The sequence below is a fragment of the Crassostrea angulata genome, chromosome 3 (genome assembly GCF_025612915.1).
Source record: "Crassostrea angulata isolate pt1a10 chromosome 3, ASM2561291v2, whole genome shotgun sequence".
Lineage (NCBI taxonomy): Eukaryota > Metazoa > Mollusca > Bivalvia > Ostreida > Ostreidae > Magallana > Magallana angulata.
Window position 1 is genome coordinate 7531028 of NC_069113.1, and position 25140 is coordinate 7556167.

The 25140-nt window shown below is 33.0% G+C and overlaps 1 protein-coding gene across 1 annotated transcript; it reads right to left on the reverse strand.

Moving 5' to 3' along the window:
* Positions 1–22528: 22528 nt before the first annotated feature.
* Positions 22529–25140, reverse strand: LOC128177601 (forkhead box protein B1-like). The gene has a single exon (XM_052844373.1). The coding sequence runs from the start codon at positions 24597–24599 to the stop codon at positions 23691–23693; it is 909 nt and encodes a 302-aa protein (XP_052700333.1). The 5' UTR covers positions 24600–25140; the 3' UTR covers positions 22529–23690.

Consider the following 25140-nt stretch of genomic DNA (forward strand, 5'->3'; position numbering starts at 1 on the left):
AATATTATGACTGCGATATATTGAACCCCCTACCTTTTTCCAATTCCCATTGGATAGGGGGTTCAAAATATTATGGCCGCGATATTTTGAACCCCCCTCTATTTTTCATTGCTATTGGAGAGGGGGTTCAAAATATTATGGCCACAATATTTTGAACCCCCCTCTATTTTTCCAATTCCCATTGGAGAGGGGGTTCAAAATATTATGGCCGCGATATTTTGAACCCCCCTCTATTTTTCATTGCTTTTGGAGAGGGGGTTCAAAATATTATGGCTGCGATATATTGAACCCCCTACCTATTTTCAATTCCTATTGGAGAGGCGTTCAAAATATTATGGCTGCGATATTTTGAACCCCCTACCTTTTTCCAATTCCCATTGGAGAGGGGGTTCAAAATATTATGGCCGCGATATTTTGAACCCCCTACCGTTTCCGATTCCCATTGGATAGGGGGTTCAAAATATTATGGCTGCGATATTTTGAACCCCCCTCTATTTTTCATTGCTTTTGGAGAGGGGTTTAAAATATTCTTGCCGCGATATTTTGAATCCCCTCTATTTTTCATTGATTTTGGAGAGGGGGTTCAAAATGTAATGGCTGCGATATACATGTATTGAACCCCCTACCTATTTCCAATTCCTATATATATCGCAGCCATAATATTTTGAACCCCCTCTCCAAAGGGAATATTTGAACCCCTTCTCCAATAGCAATGAAAAATTAAGGGGGGTTCATATTATCGCGGCCATAATATTTTGAACCCCCTCTCCAATAGCAATAAAAAATGGAGGGGGGTTCAAAATATCGCAGCCATAATTTATATTTTGAACCCCCTCTCCAAAGGAAATTGGAAACAGTAGAGGGTTCAATATATCGCAGCCATAATATTTTGAACCCCCTCTCCAAAGGAAATTGGAAACAGTAGGGGGTTCAATATATCGCCGCCATAATATTTTGAACCCCTTCTCCAATAGCAATAAAAAATGGAGAGGGGTTCAAAATATCGCAGCCATAATATTTTGAACCCCCTCTCCAAAGGAAATTGGAAACAGTAGGGGGTTCAATATATCGCCGCCATAATATTTTGAACCCCCTCTCCAAAGGAAATTGGAAACAGTAGGGGGTTCAATATATCGCAGCCATAATATTTTGAACCCCCTCTCCAAAGGAAATTGGAAACAGTAGGGGGTTCAATATATATCGCAGCCATAATATTTGAACCCCCTCTCCAAAGGAAATTGGAAACAGTAGGAGGTTCAATATATTGCAGCCATAATATTTTGAACCCCCTCTCCAATAGCAATAAAAAATGGAGGGGGGTTCAAAATATCGCAGCCATAATATTTTGAACCCCCTCTCCGATGGAAATTGGAAATAGGTAGGGGGTTCAATATATCGCAGCCGTAATATTTTGAACCCCCTCTCCAAAAGGAATTGGAAACAATAATATTTTGAACCCCCTCTCCAATAGCAAAAAAAAATGGAGGGAGATTCAAAATATTGCAGCCATAATATTTTGAACCCCCTCTCCGATGGAAATTGGAAATAGGTAGAGGGTTCAATATATCGCGGCCATAATATTTTGAACCCCCTCTCCAATAGGAATTGGAAATACGTAGGGGGTTCAATATATTGCGGCCATAATATTTTGAACCCCCTCTTCAAAGGGAATATTTGAACCCCTTCTCCAATAGCAATGAAAAATTGAGGGGGGTTCAAATTATCACGGCCATAATATTTTGAACCCCCTCTCCAAAGGAAATAGGAAACAGTAGGGGGTTCAATATATCGCAGCCATAATATTTTGAACCCCCTCTCCAATAGCAATAAAAAATGGAGGGGGGTTCAAAATATCGCAGCCATAATATTTTGAACCCCCTCCCCAAAGGGAATTGGAAATAGGTAGAGGGTTCAATATATCGCAGCCATAATATTTTGAACCCCCTCTCCAAAGGAAATTGGAAACAGTAGGGGGTTCAATATATCGCGGCCACAATATTTTGAACCCCCTCACCAAGAGCAATGAAAATTCGAGAGGGTTTCAAAATATCGCGACCATAATATTTTGAACCCGGGGTTCAATATTTTATGGGGGGGTTCAATATATCGCAGCGATATTTTGAACCCGGGTTCATAATATCGCATAATATATTGAACCCGGGTTCAATATTTCGCGGTATCAAAATGTTATATGACACCGGGCGTCCGTCCGTGCGTCCGTCCGTCACACTTTTTGTAAGCGCTCTCATGCCTACAAATTTTGACGGATTTTCATTAAATTTATACCAAATGTTTATACCACTAATACCTTGGTCAAGTTCGAAAATCAGCATTGGTCGATACTTTTTGTTGGAGTTATGGGACTTTGACCACAATAATGACTCCGTTTTATCCAAAAATTGACCTTGTAAGCGCTCTCATGCCTACAAAGTTTGACAGATTTTCATTAAATTTTTACCAAATGTTTATACCACTAATACCTTGGTCAAGTTCCTAAATCAGCCTTGGTCGATAGACTCGATACTAGTATACTGCTTGACCGGCGGGGGACCCAGGAATTCTATTCTTGTTATTTTTGAGTTTATCGATGCCATGTCTGATTTCGTTAGAAGTGAAGGATAGTCCAAGCAGTATTGCAGCAATTGACATAATACGTCCTTACATCTACATTCTCTCAAATTCAGCCTGTCCATATCTTACACTCTTCACTGGTTAGAAGTTCTGACTATGAATAAGACTTTCCTATTTTTATTATTTCAATTAAAATTAAGAGTATTATGCCCCAGTGTGAGTGGCTGGTTGGTTGATAATTCAAGACCACTTTTAAGATTTGAGTTTTCGATATGTTCATTGCATAATCGAACACCTTTAGGTGCATACGTTTTTAAAAGCATAAGACGAAAGTGGACGCAACGTGTGTGTTGGTTTGCAAGGGAAGTAAAAGCCCTCTAAAACGGTAACTTTGCAATAAGAACTACCACCCGAACACGTATCAGCTTCATTACAATTATGTTTAATCTGTTCATCCATACCTTGACCTGGAATTGCATTGAGATGTCGTTTGGTAGAAGAAATGCATTTCATGCAAGCTACGCTGCTTTGTTTCAATCCTTATGAGTCCAGGATTGTCCGTTGTTTCTAGACCGTATTTTGCATTTATCGTTCACAAGGAGCACTATACTGGTCATAATCTTTCCAGCCAAGGTGTGGGTTGATGTGTGCTTCAATTTTTCTGACTTACGATCTCTTTCCTAAATTATTTAAGTGTTATTGAAGTGTATGCCGTCTCTGGCATATATGTTTGGTTCACTTGATGAAAATGGTGCTTTTGCCCCTTGGTTCAATTAAGAAGAAATCTGATTTCTGCTTACATAGTTCTTTAATTGTTTTATTCGTTTCTGCTACCATTTTGTAATCACCATTCTTTATCCTGTCGAATACTAGTAGGAAGTGCATTATGCTTCCTTTTGGTTGAGAATTCAATATGTGATTAACATTTTCAGTTACTGTTCGAAGTAATACCCCTAGAATCAATGTCATTACATTCGACACCGATGGTGAAGGGCTTGGATGTTTTTGACTTTTTAAGATGTTGAAAACTCCACTGAAATTCTATTTTACCTGTGGAACAACTGTGTCATCAATTTTTTTTTTTATTTCTGTAGATTTTTTTGTGGCACAAGACCATGACCATGTAATTCCATTATGAATTCAATTGAAAGGTTCCTTTTTGTCTAGGTTTTATTTTGTTTTGTTTCTGTTTTGGACATGATTTTCCTCTTTGATCTTGTTTCGGATTTTGTCTTCTCGAACATTCTGTAGTTTCGAAAACATGTTACTAGTTGTTATGGTAAATTTCAAGGCAGTCTCGTCAACTACTTCAAGTACTGACTGTTTAGTTCGATATCATCACTTACAGATATAGTGCAGTCTCGTCATCCACTTCAAGTACTAACGTTTTCTTCCATATCTTCACTGTCAGGTATAGCGCAGTCTCGTCGTCAACCACAAGTAGCTGACCGTTTTGTTTGATTTCATCACTGTCAGTTATAGTATATTTCAAAGCAGTCTTGTCTTCCACTTCAAGTACTGACTGTTTATTTCGATATCATCACTAACAGGTATAGTGCAGTCTCGTCGTCAACTTCAAGTAGCTGACCGGTTTGTTCGATATCATCGCTGTTGGGTATAAGCGAATCTTACGTGTGATCTTGTCCTGTTTTTCTTGCCCGTTATCTAATTTCTGTCCAACGCTTAATTTGCTGACAGTTCCCACATAATTGTTTTAGCTTTCTGGATTTTCTCAGATTGTTGAAGGATTTTCTTTTCCATACTCTTTATTTACCAAAATTACCAAATTACTGGCACGAGTGTATGTGTAAATGTGTATGTTTAACCAAAAGTAATTTCTTTAAATCACCTTGAAATATTTTTTGATTTTAATATTTAAAAAAGAGAGCTATTATGATGGTGTAAGTTTAGGACCTTGTTAGGGTTTTTTTCTCTAAAAATATATTTTAATGGAAAAATTATTTGATGCCCTAATGAAAAGTCAATGATTACTCACTGAAAGGTCGTTAAACATATAGCGAAAGTTTACTTATTGTTTACCCTCAGTTTACATGATATTACAAATTGAATGGTTACTGAGTGTTTACTGAAAAATTACTGTAGGTTACTGAAATCTAACAGAAAAGTCACTAAATGTTTGCTGAAAGGTCTCTCAAAGAAATGTTTTCTGAATATTAAATGATTAGACTATGAATGTTTACTGACAATCGACGGAATGTATATTAACATTGGCAGTCACCTTTATTTTTAAAAGGCATGTGGATTTCAGTCAGGCTCAATCTTAGTTCCTATTTTGACCTGTAGGAGTCGATTTGTCATTCCTTTCCCTGACATATCATTAACAAGGGTATGAAAAACATTATTTATTGCAGATTATATCTAATGAATTATTAGCAAGTACTTGCAATCATCATTACCAGCACATGTATCAAACATAAGCTGCATTGGGTAACCACTTGTTTAATAATCTTGTTTATATATACAAACGGTTGTACTATATGGTGTTTACTTAACTTTTATACAACAAAAAAGGATTTGACTTTCTAACAATTTATAACACATACGATCTATCTTTCTTGCTTAGGCAGAGTGTACAAAAGCTTAATATCGTTATACTTAATGCAAATCTCGCGTGACGAAATGCTAGAACAATACCCAGGCACCCACAAAAAACCAGTCATTTAGTTTAAGGTGTCAGATGTTTAGCTTATTGCGCACATGATTATTATGGTCAAATTGAGTATAAGACTATATTTTTATTTATTCAGTACATATAGATATTTACTCGCAATATTATTAAACTTTTTGTGTAGAAGGTGCGTTAGTTAAGTTTTAAGGGTAAATAACAAAAATAAAGCAATTTCATAAAAGTTCAATATACTGTTCATGTGATTAAAATTTATTTTCAACAAAAACTTGTTTGAGACGTAATCTTTTTGTCCTTTTTAACATGTGCATAATTTAATCTGGAAAGTTTGATTGACTTAAAAATAACAACATAGAAATAAATAGAAATCTAAATACACTAATTTTTTAAGCCATATTTGGCAAAACTTTACGTTTGAAGCCTTCATCTTAAAATCAACATCATTGACCTAATGTGTTATTATATCGAAAATACTAAATACATAAATATATAAACAAACTGCTGTTAGTTAATAAAATTCTTGAGATTTCAAATCAAATTGTAGCTATTGAAGAAATTTGTTATTTTAAGAAAAAGTCACCAAAAATGTATGCAAGTTTATACAGAGATTTTCTTAAGGATTACGTTTCCTCAAGGTTTGAGATTTCAAAAAATATTTTTACAAAGTTCAATATCTGAAGTCCAAAGATGTTTTAAAAACACAAAATAACAACGTTATTAATAAATATCGATATTGATATCCATGATTTGTTTATTTGAGGAAGATATGCTCTGACAAAGGTAGATTAATATTAAAACAGAGGAAATCCGGACTAATTTTTTCATTTTCTTATTTTTTCTTAAAAAATTTCTGTTGCAATGTGATTGGAAAAGCTAAGTTTCTATATGTTTTTTATATCATTTTACATATTTTATGGTTGTATTTACTCGTCTATATATTTATATCACTGGTTGGCATGCGATTGGAAAAATCTTTAAAATACATAAAATTGATTCAAGATAAAATATCTCGAAATTTTGATCATTGACCTTATATAATGTTAATATAAACATAATGCAGACAGTAAAAACAGTTTTTGGCAATCAATGGTGTGGAGCTCCTATTAGTCATTTTTTTTGTAAAACTCGATCAAAAATGGGTACAATTTTGGAAATTGATAGAGGAAACTCGGACTATATTAAACTTAAAATATGAGCTTAAAACGATTCATTCAAATATAAAATTAGTAAAGCTATTCGTATTTTATCATTTCCCAACCTACAAATTGTTTTATTATTTCTAATAATTACAAAATAAAGAAAACCTTGAAAATGGTGGACAATTTTGACAAATTTTGACAATTTTTTCAAAACTCATTCAGAGGTAACTGAACTAGTTATTTGAAAGTGAAAAATGGCACCACAATAGTGGGGCTACAATGTACAATAAGTAGTTTTTCGTTCCTATTAGTGGATTTTTTTTCGCCCCTGAGTAAACGTAATCCTTTAGGTGGTGTGGAACACCTGTCGATATTTCTGTGGATAAAAGTTCATTATTATTAGTGCTAGTATGTCTTGTCTACAGGTTTCAATGATGTATTTCTCGAGGAAACCTGGTACATTGAGCAGTGAGATAATTTTTTTTAACATAAAAACTTTCAGACACCGATAAGTGTTTAGAGCTTTTTTCCTCTTCCAAAATATGTGTTATGTTAACTAACCCTGTACTTGTTTTGTCCGATACTTGATCAAGGTACGCTGTTTCAAAAACCAGTGTGCCCTTTTGACAAGAAAAATTGAAAGAGATAATAAAATCAGTCATGTCATATATGATTGAAGATACATATGTTAATTCTAGATCTTGTAGAAGAGCTTGTTCACTACAATTCCATCAATTTTTTGAATTGCGCTCAATATAATTTGGAATTAAATGTTTTGCGTTATTATTAAACTACTTACACAGAAACAGCAAACATAACGTAGCGCATTAAAACAGTTAACGTCGACACAACAAATGCAAACTTGTACCGCGTCGAATCAACTATCTAACACTTCACAAGATATTAAGAAACCGTTACGATTTTGATATGATATACATGTATATTGGCAGTCTTTTTGCAATAAAATAAACCCCGTCTTTCTGTGTGACACTCTACTAAATGAATAAATAAAAATAATGTACTAGAGTGTACTGTAGGATTTTGAAATTTCGTGCAAATGGGGTCATTTTCATTGGTAATTTTATTCACATCTGACAAGAAGGATCAAAATAATCACAAAATAATCACTAGTTATCCCTCTTGGAATAGAATTATGAAAAATCCCTCTCATATTGGATGTACTCAAATATCTTGAGAAAGATCGATATCCCAACCCATAAAGCACATACTAATATATTCTTGTTCCCTGTGTCAAAGGGTATTAAATAGTATGAGTCCCGGGGGTGGTCCTGACCCCCTAGAACAGAAATTAGAAATTACCTAAATGTCTTGAAAATGGTTAAGATTCCAATCCCTAATTATAAACCATTATAAACCATTTACTTTAGTATATTCTTGTTCAATGTAGGTTCACCTGATATACATGTATAGTTAATAACAAGAAATCTGTGAGGCAATACTCACTAGTGATACCCTCGCTGTGATGTGAATAAACATAACAAGCATAAACATAACAAGCAAAGTCGTCATTTAACAGGAAGTTGACGTCTAATTCATGTAAAAATGAACCTCTTAATATAACTTGACCAGGTTAATACATGTAGTTGCTGAAAAATCTGAAAAAAAATTTTTAATGACACACAGCAACCGGTCAGACGGACAGACAGACAGACAGACAATGGTGTAAAGATAATCAAGTATTTAATCTTTTTCTTGTAAAGTTTACTGCGTCATGCCTATTCTCCATGATGGCCTCGCTTTGTTTGGAAAACTTTATAATCGCCCCGATTTTAATTACATCCTGTTCCATATAAAGTAAAAGATGAGACGTTGAACTTTTTAAATATGATATTCCTTTCCTGGGAGGCATAAAATAGAAAATACACGTTCAATTTTTGATATAGTTAATATATTAATTATGCAAGACTTTCCAAATAATTATAGTTTCCTGCGTTTCCAGAAATTCAAAATTCTTTTCTATAACGGCATATAAATACAAAACAAGATGTAGAACCTCATATTATATGCTTTTTTTATCTTTTGACAACAGTTTTAGTCAGATTTTTTATTTTAGTTTTTTTTTCAATGATTGTATAGATTAATTAAATGAAATCAGAAAATCTTTAAGGGATAATTTTATGAAAAAAAGGAGTAAATAACCGGATATTTATACTTGATTAAGATAGTGGAGGATGAAATTGGAGATCGGTACTATTCTCAAGCATGAGTGGGCTTGACTAAAGACGATTGAACATGCGCCAATGTAATAGCACGAGCGGCGCTCGTCCGATTATGCGTTTTATTGTATGAATGATCGTACAATTGAGAGTAGGTTAATATACCGCCCATGATGCTCTTCAGTAGACAAAGATGAATGCAAGCAAAGATACCGATGACAACAGCAACAGCCAAAATCAAGGTCAATTGTGGCCTGAAACAGTTATGCTTATACAGTGCACCTATTTGCCCCGTTTTATTTTTACTCATTTCGCTCTTTTTACGAGTTAACGGATTAAGACTTTGCGAATTATAATGTCTCACATTATCTTTCTTTTACCACAACATTGTTGGGGCGAATTCAAGACGAGGCAAAATCGTAAGTAGACGCGAAAATATCGCGGGGTGAAAATAACCCTGTATCCAGTACATACTACTGGTAAATCATAATAGTTTAAATAGTAAAAATAGTAAAATGTTCACTATTTTAAGGAGACTTAATGCAATCACAAAAAAACCCGCATGCAACGAATGCGAGAGCTCGAGCAACGTATGCAATAGCTCGCGCGAAGCCAAAACAATTCCGATTGCCAAGTGTTGTAAAGTGCTCGTGTGCCAAATGTGAAAGAGGCTATATAAAAGAAAACTTCTCCTGAATACTTATGCCCTATAAATCCAAACAATGGCCTTTTTGAAAAAGTGATTTAATTTTTGGTGACCTTATTCACTCAGATGACGTATTGCTATTGGTATTCGTCCTCTGTGGTGCGACTTGCTTCGTCAACTGTGCGTCGTCCATTAAATTTTATATGTTTGACTTTTTTTAACTTCTTGAAAACTACAAAGCAAATTCTTAACATTTTTTGACGGGCTTATGTAAGGGATGTGGTACTCAGGTGACCGTCAATGCCTATGGGCTTCTTGGTTTTAGTTTAAGATTTGGAATCGGTGATAACCAAGTATTGATACTGTTTAAAATGGCCTTGCTTGGAATACACATTTATAATTGAAAAATAAGCTTGACATTTATATAAAATTGAATGTTTCTGTAAAAGTACATGTAATTTAGAGATTGTCGAATTAGTCAGTACACATGTACATATATGTATTTCTTTTATGGAGAGAGAGAACTTCCTAACAATACCACTTTCGCTTAGACTACAAAAATTGATACAAGAAAGATAAGTCATTTCATTTCTTTAAAGCTAAGGGTTGTGATAAAAGTTGTTTTATATTCACGCCCCCCCCCTTACCCCCATTTAAGCACATTAAACATTCAGAAATATTAAATGTATCAGCGACCTCATAAATTGTCAAAAATCTTGGTTAATAGTGTTAATCACAGCAATCAACATTTCAATCGGTACAAGTTTTTTTTCAAGAGACTGAATCTACACAAAATTAAAAGGAAACGAAAAGATTGAAGCCCTATATAGAAAAACAAACGTGAGAATGTACATGTACTATACCAAGTCATAGTGAATGTGAAAGATTCTCCTCCCTCCCGTAAACTGATATTCGTAGTGGACAAAATTAAGACCACTATAAAGCATTAGATAAGAAAATGAATCTTATAAATACATGTAGTTTGGAAATAAGACCTTTTTTTAATACGATGTCAAAAACGTTTGACAGTACCGAAAATAAAAAATAGTATAACGAATAAATGTTAGACAATACATGTACCGATAATCAAAAAAGGCACATTAATACTATAGATGTATACGGTGTCCACATAGGGCCATTTGCAAAAGTGTAACAGAGCGTTATGAACAACGCGCTAGCATCGTGACAATGCGTTAGCGCGTTTAGAAATAACAACGCACCGGCGCGTCAAGCTAATGCAAAGTTGTGTTGGATCGACGGCGAGATCCACGTTTGCGCAAAATCGTGTTGTGTTAATTTGTTTCAGAGCGAAGTCATGTTTTGAAACACGCGCTAGAGGGTTGTTATAATCGCTCTAGCGCGTTGTTACTTTACGCTAGCGCGTTGTTTCTAAGTTGATAGCGAATATAACATATGAAACAACATAAGAATGATACAAAAATTGATTTATATTCGAATTATGTAAACACGATCGTATGATTCTGATATAATTATAATTACTTCATATCAGAATCATATCATTTTGAAATAAGAATTATATTTGACAAAATTTCCTGACGTGCGTAGACCTACGCGGCCCTGTTGGTTTGTTGAAACGTATGTTTTGATAGCAGAAATACCTGGTCATTATTTGTAAGTGGATCAAGTTCGCCAATCAAAGAGTTATCTCTTGTTATACGGTTTAATCTTCAAGCTTGTAAAACCATTGAAATGAAAACTTTAAACATCAATGAAAGTATCCAAATCAAGAAATGATATCAAAACACCATATGAAGTCTCACGAATAGAAAGAAAATTAATATTTACACGATCATAAAATACGCCAGCAGGTGGCGCCATTGAAGTCTCGGGAAACACCGCCGAGTTGTTTAATTTCTGCAGTATTGTGATATTTGGACAGGATTAAGTAAAGGATGGAAGGTCTAGATTGACATCAACGACAGACTAATATCAATTTCTTCAAACGTGTTAACAAAACCATGAAACTCATTTGCTCCTTCACTTCTCATCAAAAGCCATCAATAACAAATTGTTTAAGCTTGTCAGAATTGCCGATAAACAAATGCAGTCTCTCAATTATGGTAGCAGCGGGTGGAGCCACTTGGCGCTTTATTTCTGGGTTTTGGCTCCACCAAAGCTTCATAAATCACTGATAAAGAAGGACAAATACCTGGAGATTTCACAGAGCCTTCATCAAATTTTTCATAAAAAAAACCACCAACTTAACAAATCAGTCTTTCAAATATCTAAATTTGGTTTAAAAAGAGGCGATATTTAGTCTCATATATGAGCTTGCACAATCTGTTGCAATAGAAACTCTGTCAAGCCAAATCTCCTATGCATGTAGATAGATATATATTAATTTCATACTCACTTTAGTTTCTGCCAACAAATACATCACAGGCAACCGACGTTATATATTTTTTTTATAAAAAGAAAATAGGAGGGGGGGGGGGCAACCCTATACCTAATATTCTTGTGCATTATTAGGTATAGGGTAGGCCCCTGTTTATTTCTACTATGACAAAAAATTATAACGTGATAAATATCATTTTTCGAAAAAGAATTTTCGAATTCAATATTCTACATTTATGGTTTTAATTGAACTAGGTATACTTTTATGTAAACTGATTTATTCCTATTGACGTTTGGATGTACAAATTGCCGATACATCTTTTGAATTTCAATATTCTACATATACATGTATGGTTGAAATGGGGGGGGGGGGGGGGGTACTGTTGTCTGAACTGATTCATTTCATTAGATGTTCGGGTGCACACATACTTTTGCACGTTTGTGGACATTTTATTGGTAAACATGTGAATTGAATAAACATACATCTGTTTGATGGCAGACACAGTTAGATAACTATACAAACTGAAGTTTTAAAAGTTTTGATAGGGGAGACTAAATGCAAAGCAGAATCGCCTGATATCAATCTCGTGACACTGGCTATGTCGAATTTCTGTTGACGAAACACGAAATAAAACTGTCTTTATAATCAGGAATAAGAAAACACGACTATTAAACTATCACTCAGTGTCAATTTAAGCTAACCCTAGTGCTTCCGTTGTTTCTCTTCGTTTACTATTCACAGTCATGGATCATTGCAGAATCCAAGTGTTTGAGCCCCAGCAACGGAAGTCAAGTAATGCCGAGTCCTCTCGGCATTTTATTTTCCAATAGACTAGAAATCAAAATGTTTACTCGTGGAAGCCTTTTCTTGATTTCTCTCACGAAATGCTGTGCTTTTTGTGGAGTTTTCTTAATGATTTAGAGTAAATTTATAGAGAGATGGGGAAAGTTAATTGATCAAAATGACAGTGGTCCGGAATAAAATCGACGTCTTCTACTTTCATTATGAACCACTAACTTCAACTAGTTTTTATTTCCAAGAATACATCCAAAGTTGAATTGTTTCAATAAAATTAAGTTTACATAACCCGCTATATAACTGCCAAAGTAAATATCAAATAATACACACCCAAAGTTAATTAGATGGATGTTTTATAAGCAAAATTTTGCATAATCCCCTAATATCCTCTTTAGAAAAAATAAATAAATTATGAAAGGGGTCCTGCCAGAATTGTGGCTCTTAAAAATGAACAAAATGTCATTGATATTGAGAATTCAAGAACTTAAAAGGTCAACTTTTTCTATCTTATTACGGAAAAAGTTAGGCTATGTATTTTTTAGGGAATATTCAAAATGAGTGCATGCAGAATAACATATTTAAATTCACTTTCTTAAAAATAAATCTAATGAGAGATTTCTTTTATAGTTTGATAAGGAACTTAGTTTTAATGTGTTAATAATATATTATTTCCAAACATTAAACAATGTACCAACTTTTGTGAAAATTTTGAATCAAAGTAGCATAGAAAATTAACAAAATTTCTACGTAATTCAAGTAAACAGAGAAAATGTGGGCTAAGCATAGCCATATCATATTTTTACACAGAAGGGAAACGTACGATATTTAAAAAAAAACAAATTGTCGTGCATCATGCATGCAAGATTTTTTTCTTGAAATTGACTCGCTACAAAAATATAAGGATCAAATTTAAATTAATTGATTTGTCATCTAGTGATTTTGTCGGTAAGAATGTCGAAAATTAAAGTTTCACAATTTTTTTTAATACGACAAATAAGTGATAAATCCTTTATTGAATCCTTAATGTGAATTTTTCTATCGCTGTCACTCCCCACTGTGTATAAGTTTATATAACTTCAGTTATGAAATTGTTTCATAGTTCGATACAATTTAAGATACTTACATTTATATTCACGTTTTACAAAAGGATTGCAAGAAAATAATGACTAACTTACCTTTAATTATTCGATTGATTATCACTTTCACTGTTCTATGCAGTCAATGTCGTTTGCGTTGCACATTTTATGTTGGAAATCTTTATTGTAAAATTGTATTTCCAAGTGCCTTACTACTGGAAAAAAAACTTCTGTTCGTGTTATTTTTATGGAGAAAGCTCAAAAGGCCCTGATTTTTAAAAAAGCTGCATTATTGTCATTCTTTACAAAGATGGTTTGCTATACGTTTTCTCTAACAGAGAAATTTCTGTTAAGATAAAATTGATTTTTATTAATCTTTATTTAAGGTTGAAATTACATGGAGAATTATCATAATTATATATTATAGCAAGTTTTTTTTGCAGCAAAATTAAATTCTAAAAAAAAAACAAACATATACATCTCATATTGCTTTTAAAGAAATTTTCTCCATTTATCCTCTATATATGTTTGTGGAAGATAATTTCAAGCCTAATTTGTCTCATATAGAAAATAGTAACATCCTATCAATATGTTTGTATGATACCGAGGACTTTAGAAGATAAACAATGCAAGCGCGTGTATTAGATGTGTCTCTTGGGTTTTGGTCTTCTTGTGAAGACTCAAAAGGCAATGATAGGACGTCCCTATCTTAAGCCCAAACCCAAAACACATGTCCAATCCGCCTTACAGACAAAACAAGCCACAAAATTAGTTTCGTGTTTTTCGATCATGGAATCGCGTTAATTCATTTTAAATGAGCTGCGATTAGTCAGAAAAGGCATTTTTTGAGCACGTAGAAAAAGATCTGTCGCATTGAAGCTATACTGCCTTTTTCTCCTTTAATATATGAACAAGGAGAATAGTTGCTCATTTTGTTTGAACAGTTTTCGAAGAAATATATAAAAGCAAAATAATGTGTCTTTTGAAGATGATGGCGTCGTCAAATGTTAATCATTTACCTGAAAAAAAGACGTCATTTTCGTGTCTGTCGAAGAAATCGATTACACATTTTTCCAAATATATTATTCATGTTCTTGGAAAAAATTGGATGATATTAATTTATTGTAAACTCTTTAAACAATCTTTAATTATATGACATGAATATGTTTTTTATAAATGTTATTTTTTAAATGTACATATGAATATCATATTTTTTTTAAAAGTTTAAATATTTACAAGTACAAAGACTATTCGTTGTCAGTTTCTATCTACGTGTAGATAGTTTACGAATTTTTTTTCTGATTAAGTTGTATGAAAAAGAACCATGATTTAAAGAAGTAAGATTATCATTGCAAACTCTTTTCTTTTAACATCAAAAACATATTTTATGAAGAAAAACAACGAGACTTGGTAAACAAACATTTCTTTAAAAGAACGTTTAAATCATCGCTTATTAAACTCAATTAATTTTTTAATGATAATTTTAGAATATATCTGTTGTCAGACTCAAATGATTTTTACGTGTAAAGTAGTAGAGAGGTTAAACATTTGAAATGTGTACGTGTGGAGCTACAGGTACACCTATGCTTCCTGCAGGCACAGGTAATTAAATTGGGGGTAAAAGTTTCATAAACTGTACGTGTGCGCGTAGGGGTATAAAACAATTAGATTCAACATTTTCAACATGTTCAGCTTACTCTCGCTGTTTATGAAATAACTCCATGATTTCGATGAACCCAAAAAAGCACAATTTTTCCATAATTTATTGTTTGCTTTACTTTAAACAACGTCTGATATACAACAAGTCCATATTTTTATATAAAAATGCTACACGTTTCTTTTTCCTTTGTTTACTTTTGAGTCTACTCGTTTAATGCGATTACAACTTGAAGAATTACGCGGTATTCAAAAACAATGCTGTACGTGTAATGGGCATAAAATTAGGGGATTCTCCTAGTTACTCGTACAAGTTTATACGCTAAGCCTCTTTGATCTAGAATTAAGAATATTTGCAGTCATATAAGTATGGAAATGCGTTTGAAAATTCAAACACATCTGGGAAAAACAGTACTTAACGGCAAAATATCGCTTTGTGGGTTATGAAAATCAAACTGCCAAAACCTTAAATTTAAACTTATACCAATATGAGCTGTATTTTTATAATTTTATTTTAGTACAAAAACCTGCTAGTATAATAAGTCTGCATTTAACTTGAACTTTTATGATAAAAAAAAGATTAGAACAAATCATTAATTTTTGTAAATAGAACAATTTCTCTTCTTAGGAATATATAGCAAATCAATTTTTGTACAGGACGACAATAATTCAATTTTGTTCCAATTAAGGCTTCTCAAAGCCTTTTCTACAAAAATATGAATAACAGAAATTTAAAAGCCATGCCATGATATTTTTTCTTTTAACTAGAAAAATAACATTTTCGTGAAAAAAAATTTCAACATGAAAATTGCAGCTCATATTGCTTTAAACAAACTGGGTATGATAGGAAACAAGTATAACGAGTTTTTAGTGTTAAGATTTATTATAATGAAACAATTAATATATCCTTTTGATATTGGACAGTACATGGTTTTATAGACGTGATGAGACTATATCGACCGAGGCTTCGCGTATGGCAATATTTCGTCCATCGGGGTCTAAAGTAATCAATGTTACCCTCAACCCCAGTTAATATTTGTATAGAATCCATCAAAAGGCTATAATTGTATAGTATTTTCAGTATCTGTACATGTCTCTTTCTTTTCCATTACTGAATATCAAGAACTGTACGTAAAGAAGAGAGAGGGTATCCTATTCCAGATTGCAAATGATCAATCTAACTTGTAATGAAGATCGACAGAGTTTTAAAGTTATTTTGTTTTAATTACTAATCTATTATTATTGGAACCTCTTTCTGTTTAATTGCCGAAATTATTGGCCGGTTGTTGACAAATGTTCTACGTTTGGATGAGTCTGCGCGCGTGTCGTCTAAACCATGAAAGTAGCTTGGCTGCAGACGACACAAAGAAGCGCGCGCTGGAATATCAGCGATTGAAAACAGTAATCCGAAAACAACATGAAACAGAGCACCAATTTTCACAGAAGTCTTGCAAGAAAATTCAATTTAAGAGGAAGATAGTTACAAATAAACGTCTTCTGCATGCGTTCGATGACATATACGGCGTTGGTCCCGGACAGGAACATAGAGCAGTCGCACATAAATACACGGCCAACTAGGCAGATCGGCCCCAAACCAAATATAGACCCATCTGTAATTGACTTTGGAAGACTGACTTTGTTTCGGATAAAAATATTTATACATGATGTGACTGACACATTATATTTTTAATTCAATGAAAGGAGAATAGAAGATCGTCCTCTTGTACAACAAAATGATTAACAACTATGTAAAACAGTAAAGTGACACGCCAGAAGATAAATGAGAAAATGATTGGTTAACATGCTAATATTTGATAGTTTTTGAATATCTTATTTCTCGGAAGACAGTGTTTTTCTTTAGTGGTTGAAAGATAAAAACCAAACAACTATCATTTTGTTGAAAGGCATGCAGCTTAGGTAACTTTGTTTGCAGATACGACAAACGTTATGAGTAAAACAATATTTTGCTTAAAACATCAACAATTTTGGTACAGCATTATGATGTCAATAAAACTACATTAAATAGAACTCTATTACATTACCTAATGCAAATATGTTTTTGAAGCTCTGCAGTGGCTTTTAAAACTACATGCATTACATTCGAAAACGAATCTTAAGTTTATAGTTACATGCACAAAAGAATTGTATCATAAAGCAACGTATATATATTAAGGGTGTTGTTTACTCAGGGTTTGAGTTCTCGAATTCGGATTGTTATAAAGTTCAATGCCATGAGTAAAATTTGTTCTAAACACAAAAAGTATCTGTGAAATGAATTATTACTGACATAACATTCGATATTTCTACTATATTATGAGATTATGCCAAAATGAAAATAGACTTTTAGCCAAACAGAGGAAATTCGGACTAAATTTTGCAGATTTTGTTTTCTGCTTAAACATTTTCGGAAATACTCTAATATTGAAAGTTAAGATTTAATATTTTAGTCTATATAATTTTGCATATTTTGTGGTAGTTTTACCTCATTTAGTCATTATAATAACCGTATGGCATGAATTAAAAAAATATTGAAATATGCTTAAAAACAAGAAAAGACACCATATCTCAAAATTTTGATCATTGACCTCATATAAATAATATGCCAACAGAATAAGGTCAATTTAAGTAGTTTAATACTATAAATGTTTTTGTATTATCATCATTCAATTTTTTGTAAAATTGGATCAAAAATGGGTAGGTATTTGCAAAGTGATAGAGGAAATTCGGACTTGAATATTTATAAAAATTGTGAGGGAAAACTTAATGCTTTGTATGTATTTAGTGTCACTGCCTTTCATAAATTGTATTTCATTTTCAAAAGTGTTGAGCAATTTGGATTATTTTCACAATTAAGAAAATCTCAATCATAGTGTAAAATTTTGAGTGATTTTCCTTAAATTTTCCAAAAATATACAATGGCCATTAACTCCAAAAGTAGGTCATTGACCTACTTTTTTGAAAATGAAAAATAACACTACAATAAAAGGTCTATAACACACAATAGTTGGTCTTTCATTATCATCAGTGGAATTTTTTTTTATTCTGAGTAAACGTCATCCTTAATCAGAATTTTGTTTATTCTTAAAATATGAATTTGTTTGTAAAATTTTAGTTTCAAATAAAGCCGTACACATTTTAAATTTTAAGTTACCGATTAATCGTTGTATAGGGCATAGTTTATACGTATTTCATATTGATATTGATCACAAGTGATAAATAATTCTATTGTTAAATTCAAACCATCAAAATAATTTTAATTTAATGTATTTATATAAAATGATTTGCGCATTTAATAACACTTGGCTAAAATAGAAAATACTTTGACAAAATGATTAAAAGAATGTACAATTGTATACTGACACAACAAAAATTAATGTTTTAAGCGTTACAAATAAATCGGTCTTAAAATTAAATCAGAACCAGTTACTCATCTCTCAAAGAAATCATTGAATTTATCAACGAATAACTTGAAGCCTTTTACAAAAATACAACGGTTTAAACGAACAAATAGATAGAATTTTCCTGGTTTGGTAACACAAATGTTTGCTGACAGACCCGTCCCATTGTAAATGACAGGGGTCGTCAGGTGCCCCGCCATCGTATTGTAGACAGTTAATTTCTTCTTTGGACACCGCTTTCTCTTGTTACTGCGCAGGTGTGCAGGAACAATATTATGCTTCCGATCAAGCCTCGCTTTGCTCTCGCTGCTAGGATCCTAATCACGTGATTGACATTTAACAAATTGAATCCATACTGTTGGCTCGGTAACCCCTTTTCGCCAGTCAATGGACAGAGATCTTAACTCTCGTTCAATTCTTTTATCTGTCAAATAGAATTCATTTGATACGACATCCATGTTATAACCAATGGATAACGTTCTTTCATATTGAGATATGAGGAAACCTAAGATTTCGAGGTTGTTAATCTTTCTTTTATCCATATCAAGTATCCCAATACAGAGGAAGTCCACTGTGTTTTAAAATAACAACTTTATCATCAGAAATAAGCAAAAAGGCGAGAACTTAAAGCAATATCTGGGGGAAAACCCATTTAGACCAATATCGCTTTTTGCTCTTTAGAATGACAGTAAAATTATGAAAACTCCTTGATCTGTACGAAAAAATAGAAGTCAGTCTCAATTTTCAAATAATGTAGAATACCATCAACTTAATTAAAATGTTCAAACATAGCAGTTCAATATTGGACAAAACATACATTGTAAACAAACTGCTCCTTCTAAGTGACTAGATATATGAAGTTGAAATTATTAGGTTAATACGATTTTCCTGTTCTATTTAGCATGAAGTTTTTCAGATTTTTGATTAGATATCATATCAAAGATACAGATCCACTTATTTACAATAAGCCCATGAACCACATCGTTCACCAGAGCGACATGTCTTTTGGCCCAAGATTTGCTACTGTAACAATTGTAGCTAGACCATAACTAGAATGCAGTAGCATGTCTTATTTTCTTCCAATTAATTTCAAGAAAGGCATTGTTTTTTGGACAAGATTTTCAATGTATTTTTTATTTATATTTTATTCATGTTATATAATAATAACTATTATTTCAATAAAATTAACAAATTCATATAAAGTAATAGTAATAAGATTCCCTTGATCTTCGTTATTAGAACACTCTTCTCAATCACTTTCAAGACTGATTCCGTATAATTGTAAAATTACCATTGTGTCCTCTTCTGATCTTCTTCTGGCCATTTTGATTTTTTTATTTCTCGTTTAAAAGAAGAGATTTGCATGAAGCTATTTGAATATATTCAAATTTCAAGCGAAAATATAAGGAATTTTTCTTAAACAAAACGAAATAATAGTCTGTGGCCAAATTATATCCTCCAAAGTTTCTTTTCATCTTCGAATATTTTTTGTGCCATAAAAAGCACGCGCTCCACTGCTCTCTCTCTCTCTCTCTCTCTCTGATTTCTGTAGTTTGACATTATTTGAAAAAATATATGTACTAGCTTCTTCAGATTCCTTCTCAAATTTTCAGAAATTGTAGTCCCATCTCTATTTTATAAGGAACTTTTAATTTTAGCACATACAAATTTCCAATTTAGAATGACTCTCTGACATGTACCCCCCCCCCCCCCCCTCCATAAGGCTATGATATGACTAAATGTGAAATATGTTAATGCTTTTAATTGCATAGTTATAGCAACCACTCTTCATAAAATTGGACGTCTCCCCTTCTCTCTAGTAGTATGCTCTCACTCTGACCCAATTATGAATAATTGTGAAATATTCTCATTCTAGTCCCATTGTTTAATCAGCATATCAGTTGGATACCATGATTTATGTTCATATTTTATCTCTATAAATTGGTACTTACGCTTTCTTAGAGTAATTCTATTTGATAAATAAATACAGTCCAATTGCAACACACCCCTATCTTGACAAATGGATATTTTATTATCCATTTTCAGTTACTCTCATAGTTTTCGCAAAATGAGATAAACACACCATATTAACCCGTCTTCAGTACTACCTGCATCCACAGCGTTGCTTATGAATTGGTCATAAAAATATTTATCTTTGGTGTTAAGTAGTGAATTTGTCTCGGGAATTAACTTGAATTAAAGTAATCCTTTGCCACGCGAAAATTTACATGGGAACAATTGGCGACCGTGTTTGATCCAATTCACATTAACAGAGCATTAGATTCAGCAGCAAACTATCTTGTAACTTTCATTACGGTGCGTTCAGTTCCGACTCCCGAGGGAACCCTTGCTGTACGTTCCAATACAAAGAGTTCACCTTTTGCCTTTGTGGGTTTCCCGCTGTTAACGTAATGTGGCCCTTCGCAGCGTATATTGACTGACGTTGTCTTTTCAGCAACTTTGTATGTTTTCTGAAGTACGTACTCCAAATGTTTACTTCAACAACGAGCTGGTTATTATGTTATAAATAATAGATATGCGATTACTAAAACATTTATCATCTGAAGATTTTCTCTATACCATGTTAAGTGATAATCATAATTGTTTTTTACTGAAGAACGGTTGATTACTTGCCAATGGACGGTTTAGTTTTTGCAAATAAGCAATTCAACAATTAAAGTTTGATCAGAGTTAAATCAGTAAGAAATGCCGATTGTAAAAATCATTATCCTTTAAGATTAAATATCTCTGATATTTACTAGTAGCAACATAAAAAGTTAATTAAGTATTTTGAAGTTTTATTTTGAGTTTTGTGTCAGAGTAAGAAACCTCCACTTTCTTACAAAAATACATCACAAATGTCATTCCATTCTCGTATATATACTTTTAATCATCACGAGTATATAGAAGTGTAAAACATTCCTGTGACAAGAACTCATAAAGTTTCAATCACCTCTACTAAGCTACATAAAACTATTTCATCAAGAGTGTTGAGAAAGACGATTGAAAGAATTTGTGAAACGAGGTAGAATAAGAATTCATTGTAAAAGTAGCAACGAATCATGAGAAAAGAGCACATAAAGCTGGAAGTATTTAATTTTTATTTCCAGCCACGCTCCAGATTGAAAATCAAAAACTTTTTGTTGACATTAGGAAGGGGGCACCTGCTGTTGACGCCCTCTGAGACAACCACCAAATCTGTCCAGAAAAGAATGTCACCGAGTCTATTGTGTCCTTTCGGAAACGTTCGTGCTTCATCGATGTTACCAGAGCGACACGAAGTAAAATTCAACAATAAAGGCAGTTTATGGATCAACAAGGGTACTTTGATTTTGAAGTGGGTAATCTATACAAACTTTCATTAATATAGTTGTATATTTGTAACAAGTTCAAGTAGTTTTTGACCCTTTGGAATGCAAATAAAATACCATGATTCAAAATATCATGATTAAGGTTTGAGGGAAAATTGTTGTGAAGATGATTCATGCTCATCAAATAGTTCATGACCTGAATCTCTCAGATCCTCTTATATGTTACAATTTTCAAGTTATTTATCTTTTTACATCAATAGATACATTGTTCACTTTATCTTTTTAAAGCCAATTCATTAATCAAAAACAGTTTTTCAAACGTTCAAACGATTTTTGAGTGCGTTTTTGTATAATATATTAAAATACAAAATACACTATGAAAATGGAAAAAAAGAAAGGAAGAAAAATTGGCATAATAAATTATGAATGAAGTTTTTAATGAACGACTAAGAATTAAAATGTTGCTTTAAATAGATGTTACATTATAGAGAAAGAAATCCGGGTTTTTTTCTTTATGAATACGGTTTCACGTTGTGTAAAACGTCTCCATTTAGATTTGAATAAGTTTATATGCTAATTAGAGTATTTCACTTTTCTTGAATAAGGTGGTAAGGGACACCTTGAGAAATAGATATTGATGAAAGAACATCAAAGTCCACAATTGAATACCGTTTTTATTTTTAAATATTGTAAATCAAATATTACAATATTCAAAAATAAAATGCATTTTAAAAATTTTATAAAAGTTGATAAATGAAAAATTGGCTTCGAACTCATGATTTGATACAATTTTAGACATCAAAATCGTGAAAGTAAAATTGTCAATAATTAATATACTGTGAATATTTACCCACACATTAGTACACAAGTCAATATTCTAATAACTGTATAAAGTTATATTTAATCATACTGTTTTTTAAAACGTGAGACACACAATATGAAGGTTTCCCTTTTCGTCGGGAAAAAAAGAACACGGCTATCAGGTTTTAATTAAATGACCTTATTTTAACATGATGTTTCCGCCAACATTTCAATTAAGAACAAGCAAAATAATCTTTAGCATAGGACGATTTTTGTGAATATAGGATCATGATAGTAATATTTTTCATGACCTATTTCACCGAGTTGCAAAACTGAATTACAACAAAAGGATTTAGTAATGATCAATTGCAATTCAATGATATTTTACTTCTAAATAGTTTACGTAATTTTTTCTTGCCAGTTATTAATTATCACAGAGGCGTATTTTTTTAAAACCCAGGTCTTGATAGTACCATTGATGCTGGTTATTTGATTTGTGTAAGTAACACTTTTTTAAAATCTTGCTTCACGTGCTACTTTATTTTCACGCGTTGGTTAGGCAAATTTTCAAACTTTTTATTTCTATACAAAACAATTTTGACTTGTAATTGTTTTAAATCTAGAGCTTAATTGAATTATTTTCAAAAAACAAACAAGATTTCCTTTTCTCTGAAACTAAAACAAACAAACACTTTCTGTAAATTTTGAATCTTTAATTAGCAGTTTCCGACTTGCATTGAAATGTAAAAAGTACTATACACATAGTGAATAAAAATAATTCGTTTAATTCATTTACAATAAAACTGTTTGTACAAATTATAAAAAATACAAATTAACTAAGACGGTCAAACCTTCATCAGTTTTCTCCCAGTTTTGTACTACTGCGAAAATTTCATTATTATAATTAAACATTTAAATTTTTTTCAGTGCAATTCAAGTTCTACCTGCTATTTACAAGTTCATTTTATGAAACATATATCGATTAAATTTATCATTACAAAACAAAATATACTGTTTTGAGTATTCTTTATTTCATTTGATTTTGTAAAATCACATTATAGAACATGTACTTAGCGTGTCCCTATCTATAAAAAACAGTCTTAGGTAATAGATTTCATGCGCTTACTTTCGTACAACATACAAGGGATTTCTCCTCAGACACACCGTAACTGGAATTTCCCATTGGTGGGTACCTCATCTTATCTGCAATACTATGTCTTTGTGAGGTGGCCAAATTCAGAGCGGACACTGGTGAAGGTTTTATCGGTAGCGATGCAAGAGGAGGAAGTGAAAAGTCTGCAGATCGCCTAGATTTTAAAATACATTCATAATCCGACGTAATTTTGTACGCTGATGCAAGCGTGGAAAAGATATTCCCGGCCGAAAATGGTGCCCCATAGGACAAGTTATTGGCGAATTGCGATGCAAACGCCGGCAATGCTGTTGGAGTCAGGGGTGGGGGTAGAGACGGAACGTTTGATTTCTGATCAGGGGCAATGATGTTTTCTATCGTAAACGGTTGTTTCCTGTTTGATGAGTTTCCGTGACCGGTCAGAGTTCCGGTGGAGGGGGACACAGCCTGATTGTTCATTGCAAAATAGTTCATTCGAGAATTATCTTGGTAAATTCGAGATTCCAACGCTAAGGTGTGCTTTAGACTCTCCGATAGGGGCAGTTGATGTCGAAATGTCATCTTAAAGCGTTTTCTTCTCCGTAAAAAGCTTCCATTTTCGAACATATCCCCAGACATCGGATGCAAAGCCCAGTAACTTCCTTTGCCGGGTCTGTCCGGACGACGAGGAATTTTGATGAAACAGTCGTTAAATGACAGGTTATGACGTAATGAATTCTGCCACCTCTGGGTGTTTTGTCGGTAAAAAGGAAACCTGTCCATGATGAATTTGTAAATATCACTTAGTGGCAACATTTTTTCCGCAGAATTTTGAATAGCCATAGCCGTGAGAGCAATATAAGAGTAAGGTGGCTTCTGGTCATTGTAGGTATTCCTTCCTGGTCGCGGCATTTTGCAACTGGATTTTAATGGTTAACACTCAACATCGGCTACTGAAGTTGTTAAAGTGTGGTTATCTCCTTTAACTAGAGGACAGATGAAGCTCCTAGTTTAGTTCCAACACTGAATTGTTTACATTTCAGCCACCATCAGTTATCCCGACAATCGCGTACAATAAACCGTCAATCTGCCCATATATGGGCGGTTATATCTTCATTTGGTGGATATTATCCTCCCTGCAGCAGCCAATGAATTCGTCCCATAGCCACGGCCAGTATTAAGGGTCGTGACATTGTATTTTGAGGGAGAGTTAACATCGCTTTAACGTAAAAACTCGAATAATAAATGAATTTAAAATAAGCAAGACTTAATCCTTTCAACGTCGGAAATTTAGCGTTTTTATTGGCCCAGTTACCATTCATCTTAATGAAAGGAACGTTTTATCGAGTCTTGTGAAGCAATGTTGTCAATTTCTTCACATAAACTGAGAATTAGACACGAATGATGGTTATGTGTCATTGAGGATACTTAAAGAGTTTTGTTGCGGACAAAT